Source organism: Amblyomma mixtum, chromosome 8 (genome assembly GCF_055824585.1).
Source record: "Amblyomma mixtum isolate Tamu chromosome 8, ASM5582458v1, whole genome shotgun sequence".
Classification (NCBI taxonomy): Eukaryota; Metazoa; Arthropoda; class Arachnida; order Ixodida; family Ixodidae; genus Amblyomma; species Amblyomma mixtum.
In genome coordinates this window covers 107,130,140-107,151,175 of record NC_143019.1, presented here as the reverse complement: position 1 = coordinate 107,151,175, position 21,036 = coordinate 107,130,140, and the positions used below count along the sequence as shown (strand labels likewise).

The 21,036-nt window shown below is 48.6% G+C and overlaps 1 protein-coding gene across 1 annotated transcript in view; it reads right to left on the bottom strand.

Annotated features, from left to right (window-relative positions):
- LOC149333824 (uncharacterized) overlaps positions 1–21,036 on the bottom strand; it is a 176,444-nt gene that overhangs the window by 51,353 nt on the left and 104,055 nt on the right. The window contains exons 25-26 of the mRNA XM_089557809.1: positions 10,616–10,663; positions 2,444–2,491 (exon numbers count right to left, since the gene is read on the bottom strand). Coding sequence (XP_089413935.1) covers positions 2,444–2,491; positions 10,616–10,663 — 96 coding nt within the window. The remainder of the gene's footprint in view (positions 1–2,443; positions 2,492–10,615; positions 10,664–21,036) is intronic.

Genomic DNA, 21,036 nt, shown 5'->3' with positions numbered 1-21,036 from the left:
TCGTCGAGTTGGCTTTTTCGTATTGCATATTAATGAAATGGTGTATGTGGAGTTACTTACGCATCGAACACAGGCGCAGTTGGTGTGTATTATCATGTAGAAGTTAGCTTCGATTTCTGCGACGATACTAGGCTCAGTGACGCCACTGTGTTATTAGGTAATATGAGAAAGCTAATTGAACAAGCTGTCGAATGCATATTTTTGAGGTTCGATTTTGCGATATTCATGGACGATTAGCAACAACTAGAAACAGAGCTCACCTTCAAGGTTGGAGGCCATCAATTTCGCATTGTAACCTTGGCTCCAGAAATCAAAATTTTAAAAAGTATATGGTTAATTTACGTACATATGAGGTACATACTATCCGTTTTGCTGCGTGATCTAGTTCAACAGACTGCACCCACATATCTCTTGCAGTTTTTAAAATAAAATTCTTCGGAGGGATAAAATAATGAGCGTGCATATTTTTATAAATCAGACTGACACAAGCTGAAAACCACTACACAGGTGTACTGACGTTTTGATAAGGGAACTGTCTTCTCCACATAGAAACTGGTCACCCGCGCCAGGCGATGAACGATGGGCACCCTGGAGCCAACCAGTAAGCACTGCCATTTCACTACCATTGAAAAAAAGGACGTTTGACCTTAGGTTGATACAAACTATGACAAACTAACTTATTATTAGGCTGCCTCATTTTAAAATTTCTTGTTCCTTCACTGCACAAATGTTTGCTTACCTAAGTGATTTGTTTTCATTAAACTGTTTTTAAGTTTTTTAACCTTGCTCCTTCACTCGCTCTTACTGCGTTAGCACTAGAGTAAACATTCGGCAAAAACACTGTAGTCTGCATCTCTGAAGCTTCACAACCGCCCACTCGCCCATCTCCACCCTCCAGAATCTCCAGACGCCACCGTGAAGGTGGCCTCCACCCTCCACATGTTACCCTCCACCACTTCCAGAAGCTCAAGCAGCAGCACAGCAAAAAATCGACGGCGAAACTTAATTCGAAGACCCGATGAGATGGTGATCATAAAACCGACAATGTAAAAGCAAAATCTGAAACTCGTACTGTTAACGCAGATTTTTTTGCATCCCATCGTACGATCGCCAGAAAATGTTTTCCATTCACCAACTTCACATTCGTGTTTCTTTTAGTCATTCTATCCGTCAGTCTTTCTTGTGCAAGAACGGCTCATAATTCACACCAGTGCTCAGATCAGTGAACGCTATTCGTTTACTACGATGATATATACACTAGCCTTGTTAGTTTCTCTCTATAGTGCTTAGTTCCTATGTCTCTGCTCTTCCGCTGCTTTATTTGTATCAAGCGCCGCTCAACCATCACACGAGATTCCAGTACAGTCGAAGACTAAAGGACCACGTTCTGCGTATTGTTTTCATACACCGTTTGATCTCGAACTTAATGAAAACTCTATCCAATTCTGATTCTCCACTAAAACAAACGTCAGTGCCATATCAGTGTATATTCTAAGACTTAGCAGTGAAAATCACATGACTCCGCCAGCTACAGTAGAGTGTCCCGTACTTAGTCTTTCTCTGCAATATGAGGAGCTCCTTGCATAAAAAAACATTGATTCTTAATAATGGTCTTCACAAAGACTCCTGCAGGTTACAGCATAAAAGGGGGCAGAACAAGAGCTCGAATATCACAGACACGGACTTTCTGCGATTCGGTAATCTAAGCAATACTATATATGTGTTGAATTGGTTTTATGGCACAAAGGCAACTCAGGCTATAGTGCGCCAAACTCCGTCAAAGCGGTACTAGTCAAAGTATCGTAGTCATTGTCGAGCTAGCCGGAATAACAGCTGGAAAGCTTGTGCTGCATGCACGATTCCAAATGCCTGCTCATTTTCAATATTGAATGGAAGCCAGGATCCTTAGCAATCGTTTTGTCAAATATGCGGAAATAATTCCCAAGTGCTTTCCATCTAGCAATAGAAAACAAATTCAGTATCGGAGCCAACAGCTCATCACTGAGGCAATACTTAATCAATCTAAACTTTCCTGCAGTTCATAGGCTATGATATACCAGGTAACAAAATTTTGGTTTCTGGGGATTTAACGTCCCAAAGCGACTCAGGCTATGAGGGGCGCCTTAGTGAAGGGTTCCAGAAACGTAGATTACCTGTGGTTCTTTAACATGCACTGACATCGCAGAGTACACGAGGCTCAAGAATTTCGCCTCCATCGAAATTCAACCACCGCAGCCGGGATCCAACCCGTGTCTCTCGGTTCAGCAGCCGAGCGCCATAACCACCGAGCCACCGCAGCGGCTCCAGATAACATGAATAAAGCTACGTACTTTAACTAGCTTACATTGCAACATACTGCTCCACCAGTAAATTGTGGGAAGAAAGTATAACTGCAGCAAACGACCTCGTCGTGACAGCCACATCTAAAATAAGGCACACTTACAATACCGAGACTGATGATTTTTCCGTCTAGAATTAGCCTCTTGGTTGCCTGCAAGCAAAAAGAAATAATTATCAGAAAAGTTTGATAAGGCTACTTCTGAGGTAGATATTCGGCCTCTCGCTGCATTCATATGCTTTCAAGTACGAGTAGTTTCGCGAAAAATTACGCAATGACAGGAATATAGTGAATGAAACACTTTTTGACCGAAGTGCACCCAGCACATCATTATCGTATGCAAGAGGAGCCTCTGCGCCCGTGTGGCCGTCGCCATGTCTAACAGTGCACGCCAACCTATTGCTAGGTGCAAACAGAATATAAGGAAACACGGCAATGTGTGTTACTTTGGGCAGAGGGTGCGTCTGTAACTCCTTTAAAATTTGGAGGCACGCCCTATCGGTGCTTGAGAATAGTCGGTGTTAAAAACAGAGGAGCCACTGTTCACGCCTAAGAAGTCGCTTGGAGCATACTTTGGTTTAAAAATACCGAGCATGTATTTTTCGAAACCATTATCGCCTGTAGAAGAGGAGGCTTCCAATCCAGAAGCGCGAAGCGACTTTTACCAATCGGGAGAAGGACTAAGGACGTGTGTTCGGACGGACAACGGCACGAGCTCGCGTGGCCCTTTCACATTGCTCCCAGCTGTATTATGCCTTAAGATTTCCTATGGCCTGGACATTAGCGCATTTTGATATTGGGGTCGCTTTATATGCATTATATCCCACACTTGTAAGCCTGACATGAAATATTTTCTTATTACCGCACGCACGGAATTATTAGAATATGGAGCGTGCGTGAAAGTATGCGGAAATACGTATTACTGCAGCCAGTTTTCTTTCCCTGCTTCTTTCTTTCTTTCTTTTCTTTTTATTAGAGATAATTCAGGAACAGATTGCCTCGGGAGGCATAACAAAAGGCCCGAATAGAGCCTGTCGTGGCTATGCCAACCTGGCAGCCATCGTAGCAACGTAATCTGACATCATTCAAAATCATTCAGTCACATCATTCCGACATCATTCAGACAAAATACAGTTCGTGATATCAAAAACAGTCGTAACAATCAAGCGTCTATTTACAATGTCTAATTTTCAGGTAAGAAACAAAAGAAACAAAGGCAGATTATATATCACTAGGGAAAATATTACACATAAAACACTATATTTACAGTGCAACAGTGGTTTTGTACTAAATTTATTTATTTATTTTATTTATTTAAATACCCTAAGGGCCCGGCTGGGCATTACATAGGGGGGGACAGCAAATAACACAACTACTCAAGCTTCACTTCATGCATAATACAGATAGAGAACAAAAGAACTAGGTGTTAATTATCAAATTCGGTAGTTTTTTTTTTATACATCGTGGGCATGGTGCACTGGGCAATAAACAAACATAATAATATGTACACGCATACGGCAAAGCAGTGGTACAAGGCGACAAGTTCAAACAGACGACAATGCTGCGCCTGATTCCAGAAATGTTAGTAGCGCTGAACGGAAAGATGATGGTTCAGTGATAGCTACAATGCTAGCAGGTAGACCATTCCACTCCCTTGTAGCCAAGACTAACGGAAAATTCTGATATTTCTTTGTGCGGGCGAAAATTGTTTGAATTTTATGCGCATGGTCGCTTCGAGATGATATGTGATGTGCTGCTGTGATGTGCCTCCGTTCAAAAGATGAATGGTTGTAGTAGAGGGAGTGGGACAACGATAGGCGAAAGAATTTGCGTCGTATGTTGAGGTCCACAAGATTTAGAGACTGTTTTATTGCAGTAAGGCTCTGAAATGCACTGATTCTATAGAGCTAGATAAGTTTTCTTGGTGGGGATGCCATACTACCGAACAATATTCCAATGATGCCCGAACTAGAGATGTGTAGGCCAGCAGTTTGGTGTCAGGGTTAGCTGGAGATAAACGACGTTTAAGCACGCCTAATTTTTTCAAAGATTTGCTAGTGATATACTCTATGTGGCTATGCCAATTTAGGTCCGGGGAAAGAACAACGCCTAAATATTTGAAAGTTGATGAGCGCGCAATGACGTTATTATTTATACTGTAATTGTTTACTGGTGCTTTAGAGAGTGCAGAGAAAGTCATCTGTTTGGTTTTATCGGTGTTTATTTCCATCTGCCAAACATTGCACCAAGCACTTAACCTCTCTAGATCTGTTTGCAAGACAACAACGTCGTTAGGATTAGCTATTTCCCTATAAATGATACAATCGTCAGCGAAAAGACGTATGGAGGAACTAATGTCTGACGCGATGTCATTAATATAAATTAAAAACAGAAGTGGACCCAAGACGAATCCTTGAGGTACACCTGATTTAACATTTTTAGTTTCAGATACGATGTTATTAGCCGATACGGATTGCTGCCTGTTAGTTAAAAATTCTTCAATCCACTTTGTAGTATCATGATCAAGCTGCAAGTTGTGCACCTTTTTGATAAGGCGCTTGTGAGCTACCCGATCGAAGGCTTTTGAGAAATCAATAAAAATTGCGTCAGTGTACAAGGCGCTATGAATTCTAGAATGAAGATCCGTGACTAATTCAAATAATTCGGTTTGACATGAATGCCGGTACCGAAAACCATGCTGATTTTCAAGTAGCAGGTCATTTGCATTAAGGTGTTTCATGATGTGGGTAAATATTATGAATGAAAATAATGAAAATAAATTAGAAACAATGCCCAAGACTGATATAAAAAACTGGATTAAGCGATAATTTCTAAGCTCGCAAAGTCTGAAAGAAGTATTGTTTAGCTCGTTTTTAAGTTGTGTTGAATAGACTTTACTCCTCATGAGGCTCAGTATATCGGGGTATTCATTCAGGAGTTCTGGAATTAGTGATGCTAATCTCTGTAGACCACAATTTCTACTTGATTTGGCCGAAATTATTGCATTCTATCTTCTGCTTAACAGGATATTTTTCTTGAAACGACGTACAGGTTATTTTTGGTGGTGTAGGGTTTCCAGTGAGAGCTTAAGTCTAGATAACTGTTTCATCGGCATAGTGTTATACGGGTGAAGTAGGCAAAAATGCTTTCTATAAAAGAAACGTTGCCTATTGCCCCTAGTGCTCGATTTTGTAAAGATAACAGTGGGTTTAGGTTTGTATCGATTCTTGTTAACCACACCAGAGAAGATTATGTAAAACGTGAGTGAACAAGGGTTGTATGTGGTTTCTGTCTGCTAGGCGTTTTGTTTCAGCGTGATTTACCCCCTCGGCCAACAGTAACCGAGGAACAGCTTTTTGCTTCTCAACCGCACAATGGAGCCGTTACGGACCCCGCAATAGACCAAAAGGTTTCAAAACGTGCTGACAAGGGCTCACCTTACTTTATGCAGATTGAGAGCTTAACGGCTGCCATAGGTGCTTCGCTGCGCGACTAAGAAACAAAGCACCTGTGCCCGGTTACTTCTGGCACAAGCAGTACATGACATCGTGTGGCACCTTCACACATTCCCACCTTCATATTGTTACGAAGAAGACGACGCTGGCAGTGGCGCGGGACGGAGCGCTCGCGCTAGGCCAGCGGCCATTAAATATTTTCTTGTTCATGGTGCATCACGTCTCATTCTTCGGCTGGCCGCCACGTTACAATATGTATTGTCTGTCCTCAAAAATCCTATATGATCTGTGTCATTCGTATTTAATCCTTACAGAAAACATGCGGAAATACTGCAGTGGACTTACTTAATCGTTTTCCAAGGCATAAAGCCGCAACGCTAATTCAGGTTCTATAGAGAGGCTCCTTTCTGGTGCTAATGAGCTTGCAACAGGTGCTCAGGAGACCCATGAGCAAGCGTAGGTCTACCCCTCCTTTCTTTATGCCTTAAAAGCCGCAAAACCCATTAATATCTTTAAAGGTATCAGTGGTAGGTAGCAGTATTGCAAAGAATGCGACGTTTAAATAAATGAAATTTATTTTTAATTTTGCAACCAGCCTATAGAAAACTAGCCTGAATGTTGCTGCAAGGTGTTTCACTTCTTTCGTTTCTTTTCTTAGAAGATGCAATGACCACTGATGAAGGAGGTCGATGGAGGTGGCACTGGCCGGATAGTGTGCAACAAGGTCTAGTGAAACGAAAACAAGCCACAGAATGAATGCCGCAGGCTTCGTGCAACCTAGTAAACCTAGTATAGTATAGGCGGCAGCTTTCACATTTGACCCCAGCAAACATATATTTGTAGGTTAAGACACTATGCGCCTGGGCTGCCACACTGCGTGAATCGCTTTTTATTGCACTGCGTTTTATTGCTGGCGAAACGGCTTCTGCTTCCGCTGTGCGCTTGAGGCGGAGGCTCTCGCCTGTGTCTGTGAAGGCTGTCGCGCTCTCGCTGACCGCCCGGGATACCAATGGAAGCTTCGCCTGGTGTGTAAACGATTACTTAAGCTACCCTACATGACTCGCATTGTCGCTTCATCGCCCGATCGCACTTCGTCGGCCAGCGTGACCTTTGTATGCAAATTCTATGTCGAAAGAGAACTCACTGCAATGGAAAAGGAAAAAGCAAGGGCTTTTTTATGCAGTCTTCATCGGGGAGCTCTACTCAGCGCTCGAAGAAAAATTGGAGGGATAAGGGTAGACAGTGTAGAGGGATGCGAAGACAGATGCCGGTTTGGAAGAGTGGAAGGGATCGATATTAGCGCCTACTGCACTGTGACCACAAGTAACCGCCACGGCAGAGCCACTTCTGACACTTGCACGCACTGCGGCAGTGAAGAAACTTTGAAGAACCTCCTCTCCGTCGGTCCTGCTCTTTTTTTCACAGTGCGCCGCCATCTTCACAGAGTTCCAACAACTTATCCTCCGTTCATCTCACGGTGCCGCCAATTGGTTGCCTTCAGCAGCCTCTTGGCCTTCCTCAAGTCTACAGCTCTTACTTCCATCCTCTGATCCTGGCGGTACTTCCAGCCCTAATCAACCTCCATACCTACGCGAGCCTCCTCATTCAGCAGGATTCCTCTGCCGTCGGTGCTGTCCTGTATTGTAATTGAATACCATTGCAGTAGTATAAATTATAAATCCAAGGTCAGCATAAGCTACGAGACAAGCCAAGCCCTGAGAAAAAAAGGAAAAAAGATTGGCTGTTGGTTAGCTCGGGTTAACCAAATTGTGTTGCGAAAGCTAAAGTCTAGCCGTCTCGTCGTTCTCCAATGGAACCCAAGCTCAAGTTTGGAAGCGCGGTACCAGCGCCGCAGCGGCGATCCGTGGAAAGTCGAGGCGCCGCCGCAGCAGACGCTCTGCTAGCGTTGTGTGCATGTGAGGCGGGAGAGTCAAACGAGGCGCAATCTTCGCGCTGACAGACACGGCCTCGGTGAAGCAAAATATGCAGCGCTACTGCGCATGCACAACAGGCGAGCGCGGCGGCGGCACCTCTGAGTCACCCGCACAGCGACGGCGGCGGCGCGCCAGCTGTGCGCCGTGTGATATCCCTGCTCCTCGCGCACGTGCAGTATGGCCTTTCCTCAGCTCCGCGAAATGGCTCGCCGACTCGTGTAATGTTTCTTTCGCTACAAAAAGCGAGACGAAGAAGACAAACCAGTAGAAAGAAAGACGAAATAAAAGAAAACAGGAGGAGAAACGAGAAGCAGAAGGTAAGAAGAATTAGAGCGAATGAAGAGAAGAAAAAGGAGAGAAAATGGAGAGACGTCAATGTTCTTGCTTAATGTGTTAATAGTTTTGGGTTGATTTAAGCAGTCTCATGTAGTTATATGCCTTTGAACTTTCTTAAAAACTCATTCGCCCTCGTGGGCGTTAACGCAGGGCCCTCCTTGCAACCGATGGTCGCCACTAGAGGGTTATGAAGTGGCTATTCGGCGTGCACGTGCTTTTAGTCTCCATTTTCTGTTCGTGCGCACTGCTTCCCCACCAAGAAAGTATTATTTCTCGACGTTCAAAGCAGCTATGCCATTTTAAAAATTGCAAACACTTACTTCAAACGCTCACCCCAGCCTTTAGGGCGTCAGTTAAACTCATCTAACCCAGCAAGGAGGCGTACAGTCGCCGTCAAAAGTAAATGGAAGGCGACTTTGTCAAAAAAGTTTAATTTCTTCAAATCTAAAGCATAATAGTCCATGTTTGTTGGTGCACAGTGTAATTCGCGCAATCACAGTTAGTCTGCACATATGTATTCAAGCATGCATGAACTGAGCGGGCAATGATTAAATTTTTTCGTTAATACTGCCTTCCATTTATTTTTGACGGCACCTGTACGTTCAAGTCCCGTAGAAACCTAAAACTGTTGTGATATCTTTTACATTTCCGCTACCTTCAAATTGGCTGCCGTTGGACGTACAGGCGCGGAAAGGCGACGGGGTTGAGATGACATTCGTTCATCATCAACAACAGCGGAAACAGCCAAATTACGTCCTCTTTTTCTGCAATATTCCCCCAATTGACCATTTCCTGTGCCAGCTGCCACCAGCTTATCCACGGAAACGTCCTAATCTTATCTGCCAACCTGTTTTTCTGCCGCCCCCTGCGAATATTACCAAACTTGAGAAGGTCGGCATAATTGTCAGTTGAAAAAGGCCCCCAGCAGCTCTTTTGCAAACGGCCAGTTAGAGACCCCGCAAGCCAGCCGATGCCAAGAAAGAATAAATGTGGTCCACTTGATTCCCAAAGTCAACACTGAATAAATAAAAATGCTTATTTGAGTTGGTTAAGCGGTGACCAACCCGTTCTTTCCATTCAAAGAAAGTGAGCAATTTTTTTTATGCAAAACAAATGCCTTTACAGCCTTACTTTTTCCCAGAACCATCCAAACTTTGAACGACCTACCTTCAAATGTGGCTGAGAGTTCGACTGCGCCTTCCTTTGTGACCGTATTCCGTGACACAAAGCAGTGTTTCGTTAACATCGTGTAAATACATCGCTTTGCTTTGTACGTGTTGTACATGTTACTCGCATGTCACTCTTCGCTTGATTGAATGTACAGTCTATACCAACATACTATCTCATTTTTCTCGTTTTGTCCAACCTACTCATGCCTAAGGCCTGACAACTTGGCTGGCAGCAAGAAAGAACAAAAATTAATAAATAAAAATGCAATTTTAAAACAAAGTAAAGAGTGGGTCTGAGACCTTTGTTCACGGTTGTCCATTTATCACATGACAACATCATTTTTTACTTAATTCCTGGTATTGAAGTCGGAGGACCTGTTGTCTCCATGTAAACCAGTTGGCTAGGTATGAAATGTGTGCATCTTGGAAAATTCAGCGTAACAAAGGGTGGAGTAAAAAGGAAGACACAGACGAGCACTGACAGCGCGCGTCACAGAAGAATTTGCTAAGATGCACCATCTCCAACTCTCCCAGCTCAGCATAACTGAAATAAAGTGGCGGGTCGGAGTTTTGTTCCGATTGTGTTCCAAAGCTATTACGAATATGGAGCGATCTGGCGTGAGACAGTCTCAAGATGTCTTTTCGTACAAGTCGGTTTCGCTACTCAGCTCTTCATTTGCTGACACTGACCGTAGCCCAACACTCTGTGCATGAACACCGTACCTCACAGCATGTAAGCTCTGTGGACGTTCTTTTTGTTGTTTACTGCAAAGAGAAATTGCAGGAGGATTGTACCGTCAAAGATGAGTGACTTAGGGCATATTTCTTTGGAAACTAAGAGAAAAGTAACGGGCTCCGTAAACGTTGCCAGCGGTCGTTAATAAACACCTCAAATTAAAAAAAGGGCTGAAAATATCTAGAAGCGCTATGGAAATTGGTGAAAGCCCATCATTCACATGTGATGTGTTACTTCTTTGTGTGCCAAACTGGGCGAAAACCTTTTTTGGTTTTTACTTGCTAGCCCTCCCTGCTATTTCGGAAGAACTTACAATGGTGCATTTGAGGTGCAGCGCGCCCATCAAGCGACACACACACCTTGCAAGCGAGAGGTATCGCAGCGCTCTACTTGCTTACTAGTACATTCACACCATTACAGCGAATGCCAACCGAATGCAACAAGTTAAAATGATTAGAAAGTATAGTTTTCGTTCATGGTCAAGGTAAACTTGAGCACACTGCACGCGTTAACGGATGGCGTGCAACAAATTACGGAATCTATGTCAGTCCAGCGCCTTACAAAAGGTATCCTATGAAGAAACTGTACAAGAAAAACGTTTAAGAAGTTCACACTTCTATAGTATATTTAAAAAACATGCAACTCACAAAATCTACACCAAAGGTGGGTTTCACATCGTGATCGAAGGAGCCAGTCTGTAATGAAACAATGACGACAGGAACAATAAGAATGCTGAACAGAGAGAATGACATAAAAATAACGTACTTACGCTAATCACGAAAACTGTGGCTAATATACAGAGTGAATAACTTCATCACAGGAACAGTTTTTTTCATGAAGCAAGAATCAACAGCATTCTGCACTGCACATGCAAATACTACCAGAAAAAACTACAGAGATTGTTTACTACATTCGAACCGGAACGAAAGCACAGATTTGTGCTACATAGAAGACGACGGTGAGCCGGCAGTGCCGCGGGATGGAGCCGATTGAAGCTGATGAAGACGGCGCTCACCAATGCACAGCGCGAGAGTGTGGTGCAGTTTTAACGCGAGGCGTGCTGGCTGCGGCGATAGCCTAGTGGTCTCGCTGAGCAGTCCTTAAAGGAGACCTGTTCGCGCAGCCGCGGGTTCGACTCCCAGTCATGGATATTCATCCAATTTCTTTTTCTCTTTTTCATCTTTTGACCTCTAACTCAGCTGAAGATCAAATTTACATGGTCCACGATTGAATCCCGAGGTCTCAAGCTTTCGCTCCAAATGTCCTCATTAAGCCCTCTTTACGATATTCCGGAACAGTGTGAAAACGACTAGACTAAACCCCTCTCTGTAATGTAAATGATGTCTGAAAGCAATAAACATCTTCGTCATCATCATTAGCCTGACTACACCCGCTGCAGAGCAAAGGCATCGCCCATGTCCTGCCAATTAACCGTGTCTTTTGCCAGCTGCAGCCATTGTACACCCGCAAAATTCTTAATCTCATCCGCCCACCTACATTTCTGGCGCCCCATGCAATGCTTGCCTTCTCTTGGAATGCACTCCGTTACCCTATTTTCGAGCATCCGTTACGAAAGCCTGCCTGATCATTTGGCTGACTGAAGCCTACCGTTGTCCTGGTTCTATTTGCCATTACCGCAGCAAATACCTTGTAGCCAACAGACAGTAAGCTCATTGGTCTGTAATTTTTCAAACCTTTTACGTCTCTTTTATGAATGAAGTTAATGTTAGAGTTCATTCAAGATTTTGGTATGCTCAAGGTCGCAAGGCATTGTGTATACAAGGTGGCTAGTTTTTGTAGCGCAATCTCTCCTCCGTCCTTCAACAAATCTGCTCTTCCCAGATCCTCACTACCTTCTTTGCCCCTTTCCATTGCTACTAAGTCTTTCTTTACTTCCGCTTTCGTTAGTGCCGGGATTTGCCATTGCTGTGCGCTACTGTCTCTCTTATTAACATTCTGATTGCATTGACTACTGCATAGATTTGTGTAGAACTCTTCTACACAAGAGGCTATTCAAAGTATCTTATCCATATTGCTAATGACATTGCCCTATTTGTCTCTTAGTGCATACATCTGGTTTTTACCCATCCCTAGTTTTCTCTTCACTGCTTTTAGGCTACCTCCGTTCTCTCCTTATATCGGCTACCTAGCGCTTATTTTTAACTTTGGCAGATCCGCCAGTTCTATCCTGTTCGTAATGTTAGGCGCTTTCATGCTTTGGCGTTTATTAATCAGATTTTTCGTCTCCTGAGGTAGCTTGCTGGTATCTTGTCGAACAATGCTACCGCCTACTTCTACTGTACACTCCGTAATGATAGCTGTGAGATTATCGTTCATTCTTTCAGCATTAAAGTCATATCCCTCACTTAGAGCCGGATATCTGTTCTGCAGCGATATATTGAATTCCTCTACTTCCACCCTAACTGCTAACTCGTCAATGGACTTCCGATTTACTATTTTCTTCCTTCCTTTCGCTTCAACGCTTGGCTCTCCTCAGATAGCTCTTCTCTTGAGATAGCTCGCCGGTATCCTGTCTAACCAACATATCGCCTACTTATACTGAATATTCAGTAATGACAACTGTTAGATCATCGCACACAGCTTGCAGATTATGGTAGTCGTCCTCAGTTAAAACCGAATATTTGTGCTGCAAAGGTATCCTGAATCCTCTACTTTCCCCCTAACAGCTAGCTCGTTAATGGCCTTCGATTCACTACTTTCTTCTGTTCTCTCAGTTCAACTCATGTCTAATTCGAGATCTTACCATCCTGTGGTCGCTACAACGCACCTTTCTGAAGAGCTGCACTTCCTGCATGATGCTAGTGTGAGCTCACAGTATGAAGTCTATTTCATTTTTAGTCTTACCATTGTGGCTTTGCCACGTCCATCATTTGCGGAAGAAGGTATTCATGATCCGTGAATTACTTCTCTCTACAAACTCTACTATTAACTCCCACTTGTTATTACTAGGTGCTATGCCATACTCGCCTACTGCCTGGTTTCCAGCCCGCTTCTTCCCTACCTTGACACTGAATTCGCCCACACGTACAGTGTATTGTGCTTTTACTTTGCTCATGGCTGATTCAACATTCTCATAGAAATTTTCTACGATCTGATCATCATAGCTAGATGCAATTCTGTAGATCTGTACCACCTTCAGCTTGTACCCCTCATTAAGCCTAAATCTCAGCTTTCTATATCTCCCTTCGTCCCCCTTCCCACGCGTATAGGTGGCATACTGGGCGTCGCCTAGAGTTAACCTCCCTGCCTTTTCGGTCATCACTCTCTCTTTCTCTTGAGAATCAAAAACACGGCGCCTCAGAGTGATTGCGCCGACATGCCTCAAAAGTAAAAAAGCCACACACCTCACAACGTGATGGTTCGGGCTAGTGGGTATGCGTTATGTTCCATAGCGCAGCACGAACTCAGGGGACAAACACAAGCGCTAACTTTCACTAAGGCTTTCTTTGGTGCACACAGAATTCATACCTGAACAAAACGGTATTTATCTATTTATTTATTTATTTCGAATACCCTCATGGTCCGGGTCGGTCGTTACAGAGGGGAGTGGAATTCACAACATAATTACGATAAAAGCACAGACATATATATATATATATATATATATATATATATATATATATATATATATATATATATATATATTTGTAAACATAAATACCCCCGAAAGCAGAAGGTTTGACAGCCGTCGCCGTAGCTCGTAGCTCAGCGGTAGAGCACCGGACGCGTAATTCGGAGGTCGTGGGTTCGGATCCCACCGGCGGCATGTGGTTGTTTTTTCTTCTGCTTCTCTAATCAATTAGCTTTAAGCGATAACATATTCAGTAATATTGCCACGCGCCTAACGCGCCGCGCGGCCTCCGCGCTGAATCGAAGACGACGACGGAGCGGCGGTGGAATCTCGCGGCGGGCTTGTTCTGTTTTGGTGTCGTGGAAGCTGGCTCTATAATTAAAAAGAAGGCTCCCAGTCTTGGGTTCTTGCCGACGCCTACCTTCGCGGCTCTTCTGGTCGTAACACTGGTGGAGGTGCGACCGATGCTCCCTACTCCTGAGGACGACTCGACGCGCCCGCCTCTTGTGAAAACCCCCGTCCATCGTGCCAGCCGGAGGATCCGAGGCCTGTCCCCCGAGGCCCTCCCTGTTGTCAGCGCGCCTTCAACTACCATTCCACTCATGGCGGCGCCACTGCCCGCCCTGCCTACGACCGTCCCTGCAGCCAGCCCCACCTATCTCACCCTTCAGACACCACGCACGCCGAAGTCCTTCCACGGTGACCTGTTTGAAGATGCCGAAGACTGGTTGGCTCACTACGAACGGGTCGCGACCTTTAACTGCTGGGACGACGCTACAAAGCTGCGTAACGTGTACTTCAGCCTTGAAGACTCCGCACGAACGTGGTTCGAAAACCATGAGACTACTTTTTCTACGTGGCCGGACTTTCGACGTCAGCTCCTGAGTACGTACGCCAACAGCGACCGCCGGGAGAGCGCAGAGCGTACACTGTCCTCTCGAATTCAGCTTCCCAATGAGGGTGTTGCCATGTACGTCGAGGATGTGACGCGTCTTTGCCATCGCGCCGATCCGGCCATGCCTGAAGAAAAAAAGCTGCGGCACCTGATGCGCGGCGTAAAAGAACAGCTCTTTTCCGGCCTCGTGCGGAACCCGCCCAACACCGTCGCGGAGTTTCTGGCCGACGCCGTGCACATGGAGAAATTGCTGCAGCAGAGATCCCATCAGTACGACCGGCAACTGCGTCAAACTTCGACTCTACCAACGTTGGACCGGTTCGACCATGAACCCAGGCCGAATCCGGACTCCCTTCGCGAACTCATCCGTTCCGTGGTCCGCGAGGAGCTGCAGCACCTTCAAGCCACCCTTGCCCCTCGCGTCGATTCCGTCACCAGCGTCATCCGCGAGGAAGTCCGGCAGGCACTCAGGGCACAAGACGCTGCAGCTGTGCCGGCGCCGCAACTGACCCCATACGATCCCGCGTCGTACCCGACTCCTGTCCAGCCAGTCACGTACGCGGACGTCGTGCGCCGCGCGGCCCCACCTCCTGGGCCTTCGCCTTACACCGCACCATTGGTCGCGGTGCACTCTGCCCAGCCGACACCTTACTGGGCAGATCGGCGCCAGGCACCGCGGAAGACTGACCTCTGGCGGACTCCGGATCAACGCCCGCTCTGCTACCACTGTGGTGAGGCCGGCCATCTCTACCGGCGGTGCCCCTATCGCGAAATGGGACTACGCGGTTTTTCCATCGACAGCCCCCGTCCACGCCCTGGAGAGCGCCCTCAAGACATCGCTGAGTATGTCACCCGCCAGCGTAGTTCACCGTCTCCTCCGCGCCGCGAGTCGCGATCGCCCTCTCCACGCCGGTCTTCGCCCTCTGGGTCCCGTTTCGCCCCAGGACGACGTGGTTCCTCGAGCCCTCGTCGGGAAAACTAGCTCCGGCGGCCTTTGGAGGCGAGGCCGCCGAACGCCGTTCCGACGCAAAGCTTCCACCGCCGCAGCAACTGAATCGCCCTGACGTCGCACGCCGCATCGCTGCACAGTTTTCCCCGACGCGCCTTTCGTATCGTCGCGATTCCGCAACCCCGATCGCCGACCGGCTTCCGCCGCCGCACCGACCCAATCGCCCCGACGCCGAACGCCGCATCGCTGAAGAGTTTCCCCCAACGCGCCGCTTGAATCGCTCCGACAGCGCAACCCCAGTCGCCGACCAGGTTCCGCCGCCGCACCGACTGAGTCCTCCACAACAGCCATCGACGGGCCGTGCTGAAGGCAGGGTCTCCTTGGATATCCCTGTTCTCGTCGACACAAAGGAGGTCAGTGCGTTGGTCGATACGGGCGCAGATTACTCTATCCTTAGCGGACGGCTTGCGACGGCCCTGAAAAAAGTGACGACACCCTGGGACGGCCCCGACATACGCACGGCAGGCGGACATCTTGTCGCACCACTCGGCATGTGTGCGGCCCGGGTTACGGTTCGAGGCTGCACATTCGTTGCCACTTTTCTCGTTCTCCGCGAATGTTCTCGCGATGTCATCCTTGGCATCGACTTTCTTCGCGAGCACGGTGCTATCATAGACCTGCCGAACCGCTTGGTGACGTTTTCTACCGCAATGGCCACAGAAGAACCTGCGCACCAGGGTTCTCGGTCCGCCCTGCGAGTCGCCGACGATAACGTTACAGTGCCACCACGTGCCAGCATTCTCGCTAGAGTTACCTGCGACAAGCCACATAGGGGACTCCGGGTTGTCGAGCCTAATGTCTCCCTCGTACTCACTAAGGGGGTTGCGGTGGCACGGGGCCTTGGATCCCTTCATGACGGTTGTACAGAGGTCCTTGTCACCAACTTCTGCAATGAGCATCGACATCTGTTCCGTGGCACAGCCATCGCTTACGTCGACCATGTTCAGGAAGTGGCCGAATGCTTTGCTTGTGCGGAGGACACACCTGGAGCTGACGCCGAAGCGGTCACCAACGTAGACATAAATCCAGGCCTTCCACCGACTGAAAAGAGGCAACTCCAGGACCTCTTGCGGGAGTTTGGTGCGTGTTTCACGTCGTCGTCTAAAGTGCGGCAAACGTCGATAGTTAAACACCGCATTATCACGCATGAAGGAGCCCGACCCATCCATCAGCAGCCCTATCGTGTGTCCTCTCGCGAGCGAGATGCTATTCAAACACAGGTCGAAGAGATGCTCACAGACGGCGTCATCCAACCGTCAAGCAGTCCGTGGTCGTCTCCTGTCGTCCTCGTGAAAAAGAAAGACGGGACACTACGGTTCTGCGTAGACTACAGGAAGCTGAACAGTGTGGCCAAGAAAGATGTGTACCCGCTCCCGCGTATCGACGATTCCCTCGACCGACTTCGTCAAGCCAAGTACTTCTCTTCGGTCGACCTCAGAAGTGGTTATTGGCAGATAGAAGTTGATGAGAGGGACCGTGAGAAAACCGCCTTCATCTCATCGGACGGGCTGTATGAATTTCGTGTCCTCCCATTCGGGCTCTGCTGTGCTCCTGCCACGTTCCAAAGAATGATGGACACCGTTCTCACCGGTTTGAAGTGGCAGACCTGTCTTGTTTATCTTGATGATGTCATCATTTTTTCCGCAACGTTCACGGAACATCTGCACCGCCTCAGGACTGTCCTCGAAGCCGTTCGATCCGCCAACCTCTCCCTCAAACCAGAAAAATGCCACTTTGGGTTCACCGAATTGAAGTTCCTCGGGCACGTCATTAGTGCTGACGGAATCCGCGCTGACCCAGAGAAGCTTGCTGCCGTTGCTGCCTTTCCGGTTCCCGCCCACAAAAAAGCAGTCCGACGCTTCCTGGGCCTGTGCTCCTACTATCGCCGCTTCATTAGAAACTTCGCCCAGCTCGCCAGCCCCCTGACACTCCTCACCCGTGATGACACGTCATTTTCCTGGGGCAACGAACAGCAGACTGCCTTCGACGAGTTACGACGCCGACTCCAATCGCCGCCCATCCTGGCACATTTCGACGAAGATGCTGAGACGGAGGTGCACACGGATGCGAGCAACGTCGGTCTTGGCGCTGTTCTAGTACAACGGCAAAATGGCGCCGACAAAGTAATTGCCTACGCCAGCCGCGCACTGTCGCGCGCTGAGTTGAACTACTCTACTACGGAAAAAGAATGTTTGGCGGTAGTCTGGGCCGCCGCTAAGTTCCGCCCATACCTGTATGGTAGACCGTTTCGTATCGTCACCGACCACCACTCGCTGTGCTGGTTGAAAAATTTAAAGGACCCTTGCGGCCGCCTAGCACGTTGGGCATTACGCCTGCAGGAATTCGATTTCACCGTCACCTACAAGTCAGGCAGGAAGCACACCGACGCTGACAGCTTGTCACGCGCTCCCGTCGAACCTCCTCCAGAAGGCACCACCGATGATGATAGCTTTCTTGGAGCGGTCAGCACGTCTGAGCTCGTTGCCAGACAGCGTGCAGACGCCGAGCTGGGTCTGCTCATCGAACATCTCGAAGGCGGGCGACCTGAAATACCACGATACCTAGCTCGTGGACTATCATCGTTCTGCCTGCGGAGAGGGGTGCTTTATAAAAAGAACTCTACTTCAAGTCCGACAACATACCTGCTCGTCATACCGTCCGATCTCCGGGATGAAGTCCTCCTTGCCTGCCATGATGAACCGACTTCCGGCCACCTTGGAGTTACACGGACCTTATCCCGAATCCGCAAGAAATATTACTGGCCCAACCTAACTTCAAGCGTGAAGCATTATGTCCGGACATGCCGGCAATGCCAGCGGCGGAAAAAACCCGCGCTCAAGCCTCCTGGACTGCTTCAGTGCATCGAGCCACCACAAATACCATTCGACAAAGTCGGCATGGACCTTCTGGGGCCATTTCCTCTCTCGTCGTCCGGCCACAAGTGGATCGTAGTCGCCACAGACTACTTGACCCGCTACGCTGAAACAAAGGCCCTTGCTCGAGGTACTGCCGCCGAAGTTGCCCACTTCTTTATGCACGACATCGTGCTTAGACACGGCGCCCCATCGGCCGTCATTACTGACCGAGGCAAGGCGTTTACAGCCCGACTTCTACGAGACGTCTTAACGCTTAGCCACACTGCGCATCGACCAACAACAGCGTATCATCCCCAAACCAATGGTCTAACGGAACGGCTCAACAAAACATTGGCGGACATGATCTCGATGTACGTCGACGTTGAACACAAAACCTGGGATGAGGTCTTGCCGTACGTCACCTTCGCATATAATACCGCGACGCAGGAAACCACCCAGTTCACCCCGTTCCGTCTCGTGTATGGCAGAGAGGTCCGCATGATGCTAGACGCCATGCTGCCGTATGGCGGCGCAGAGCTCCCCCCTGAAGCAGGCCACTTCGTGGAACAAGCAGAGCATGCCCGTCAGCTGGCCCGCTTGCACATCAAGGACCAGCAATCCGCCGATGCCCGACACTATAACCTTCGGCACAGGGACGTGCACTACGAGCCCGGCGACCACGTGTGGGTGTGGACACCCGTGCGCCGCAAGGGATTGTGCGAAAAGTTTATAAATAGGTACTTTGGCCCGTACAGAGTCCTGCGCCGCCTGAACAGCGTCAACTACGAAGTTGTACCCCATGGAACTGTGATCGTCGGCCCTCAGCGTCAACGGCCTGAAATTGTGCATGTAGTGCGCTTAAAGCCGTACTTTTTGCGTGACTGAGCGCTGCGTTCACGCTGTGTTTCTTACCTTTTTCCCCTTACCCCACGTGTGACCTTGACTCTCGCCGCATTTCATTTAGCGCACGTTGTATAGTTCACCTCACCCCTATTCTTGTTTTTTTTGCTCCTTCTCCTCTCACTGTACATACCCCATTCCACATCGAGACGATGTTTGCTTTCGCGGGGGGGAATAATGCCACGCGCCTAACGCGCCGCGCGGCCTCCGCGCTGAATCGAAGACGACGACGGAGCGGCGGTGGAATCTCGCGGCGCGCTTGTTCTGTTTTGGTGTCGTGGAAGCTGGCTCTATAATTAAAAAGAAGGCTCCCAGTCTTGGGTTCTTGCCGACGCCTACCTTCGCGGCTCTTCTGGTCGTGACAATATTATAAATTGATCAACACCACAAAATAAGTAAACAAATTAAAAATCCTCTGTGCCCCTTGGTTTATGTGGCTGTTGGCTTCTCTCATATATATATATATATATATATATATATATATATATATATATATATATATATATATATATATTGATACATGCATTCGAAGAAGAGACAGAAGTAGTGCATGCGCTAGAAGAGGAAGAAGTTAGTTTGCTCTCTCGCGCGCGCTCGGACCACTGGGTGACCGCCGCAGGTTTTTCGTCTCTGCGCGGGTGTTCTTTTTAGCGTTGCACGCTACAGTTTGGTGGAGGTGCTGGATGCGCTTCCCGACCTGCAAACTCCGTACAGCGTCACTACGGACCTCACACCGGTTCACCAGCGACCCAGCCGCCGTCTCCGCGGAGAGTCGCCTGAATTTGGGCCCCTTCCCCCGCCAACAAGGACGACGCAGCCTCGACCGCCGAGTCCAGCTGACATGGCCACTGACACCAGGACCCCGCCGCCGATCCAGCCTCTACCGTCGAGTCCAACTGCCATGGCCGCTGACACCAGGCCCCTGGCGCCGATCCTTTGTCACCCACCGTGAACACCGCCATCTTTTCACGGTGACGTGTTCGAAGACGCTGAGGACTGGCTGGAGACGTTCGAGCGGGTCGCACGCTACAACGGCTGGTGCGACGAGCGCAAGCTGAATAACGTCTACTTTACCCTGGAAGAGTCTGCTCGGACGTGGTTTGAAAACCACGAGGCTACACTTCCCACCTGGGAGACGTTCTGCCGGAGTCTCCTGGCTACGTTCCCCAACGCTGACCGCCGGGAGAAGGCTGAAGCTGCGCTGCACTCCCGAAATCAGCGCACGAACGAAAGCGTGCGCATGTACACCGAAGACATGGCCCGTCTTTTCAAGCGCGCCGACCCCAACATGACAGAGGAGAAGAAGCTGCGCCATCTCATGCGTGGGGTTAAGCAGGAACTGTTCGCGGGCCTCGTGCGCAGCCCACCCCACAAGGTGGCGGAATTTCTAACCGAGGCGACCACGATGGAGACGACGCTGCAACAACGGGCCCGCCAGTACAACCGGGACATCAACTGCATGGTGCCCGAAGGCTTTTCGTCGTGTCTCGGCGCCAGTGCACACACCTTGCGCGAACTAATTCGCTCCGTTGTCCGGGAGGAACTGCAACGGATCCATCTGCCCCAGGTTGCACCTGCGCCGCTGGCAGCGCTGACTGAAGTCGTCAGGGACGAGGTGCGACAGGCTGCGCAGGCACCTCCTGTCCCCGAAGCGCCGTCCCGGTCGGATGACAGACCCACGTACGCATCCGTTGTACGTCGCACGACAGGCTACGGTCCCATTACCCCAACGCCTGGCGTGAGCAACATCGGCACATGTCACGGAAGCGTGCCTGGCTACGGTACGGCCCCGACGACCCCCGTGAGTAACATCGCCG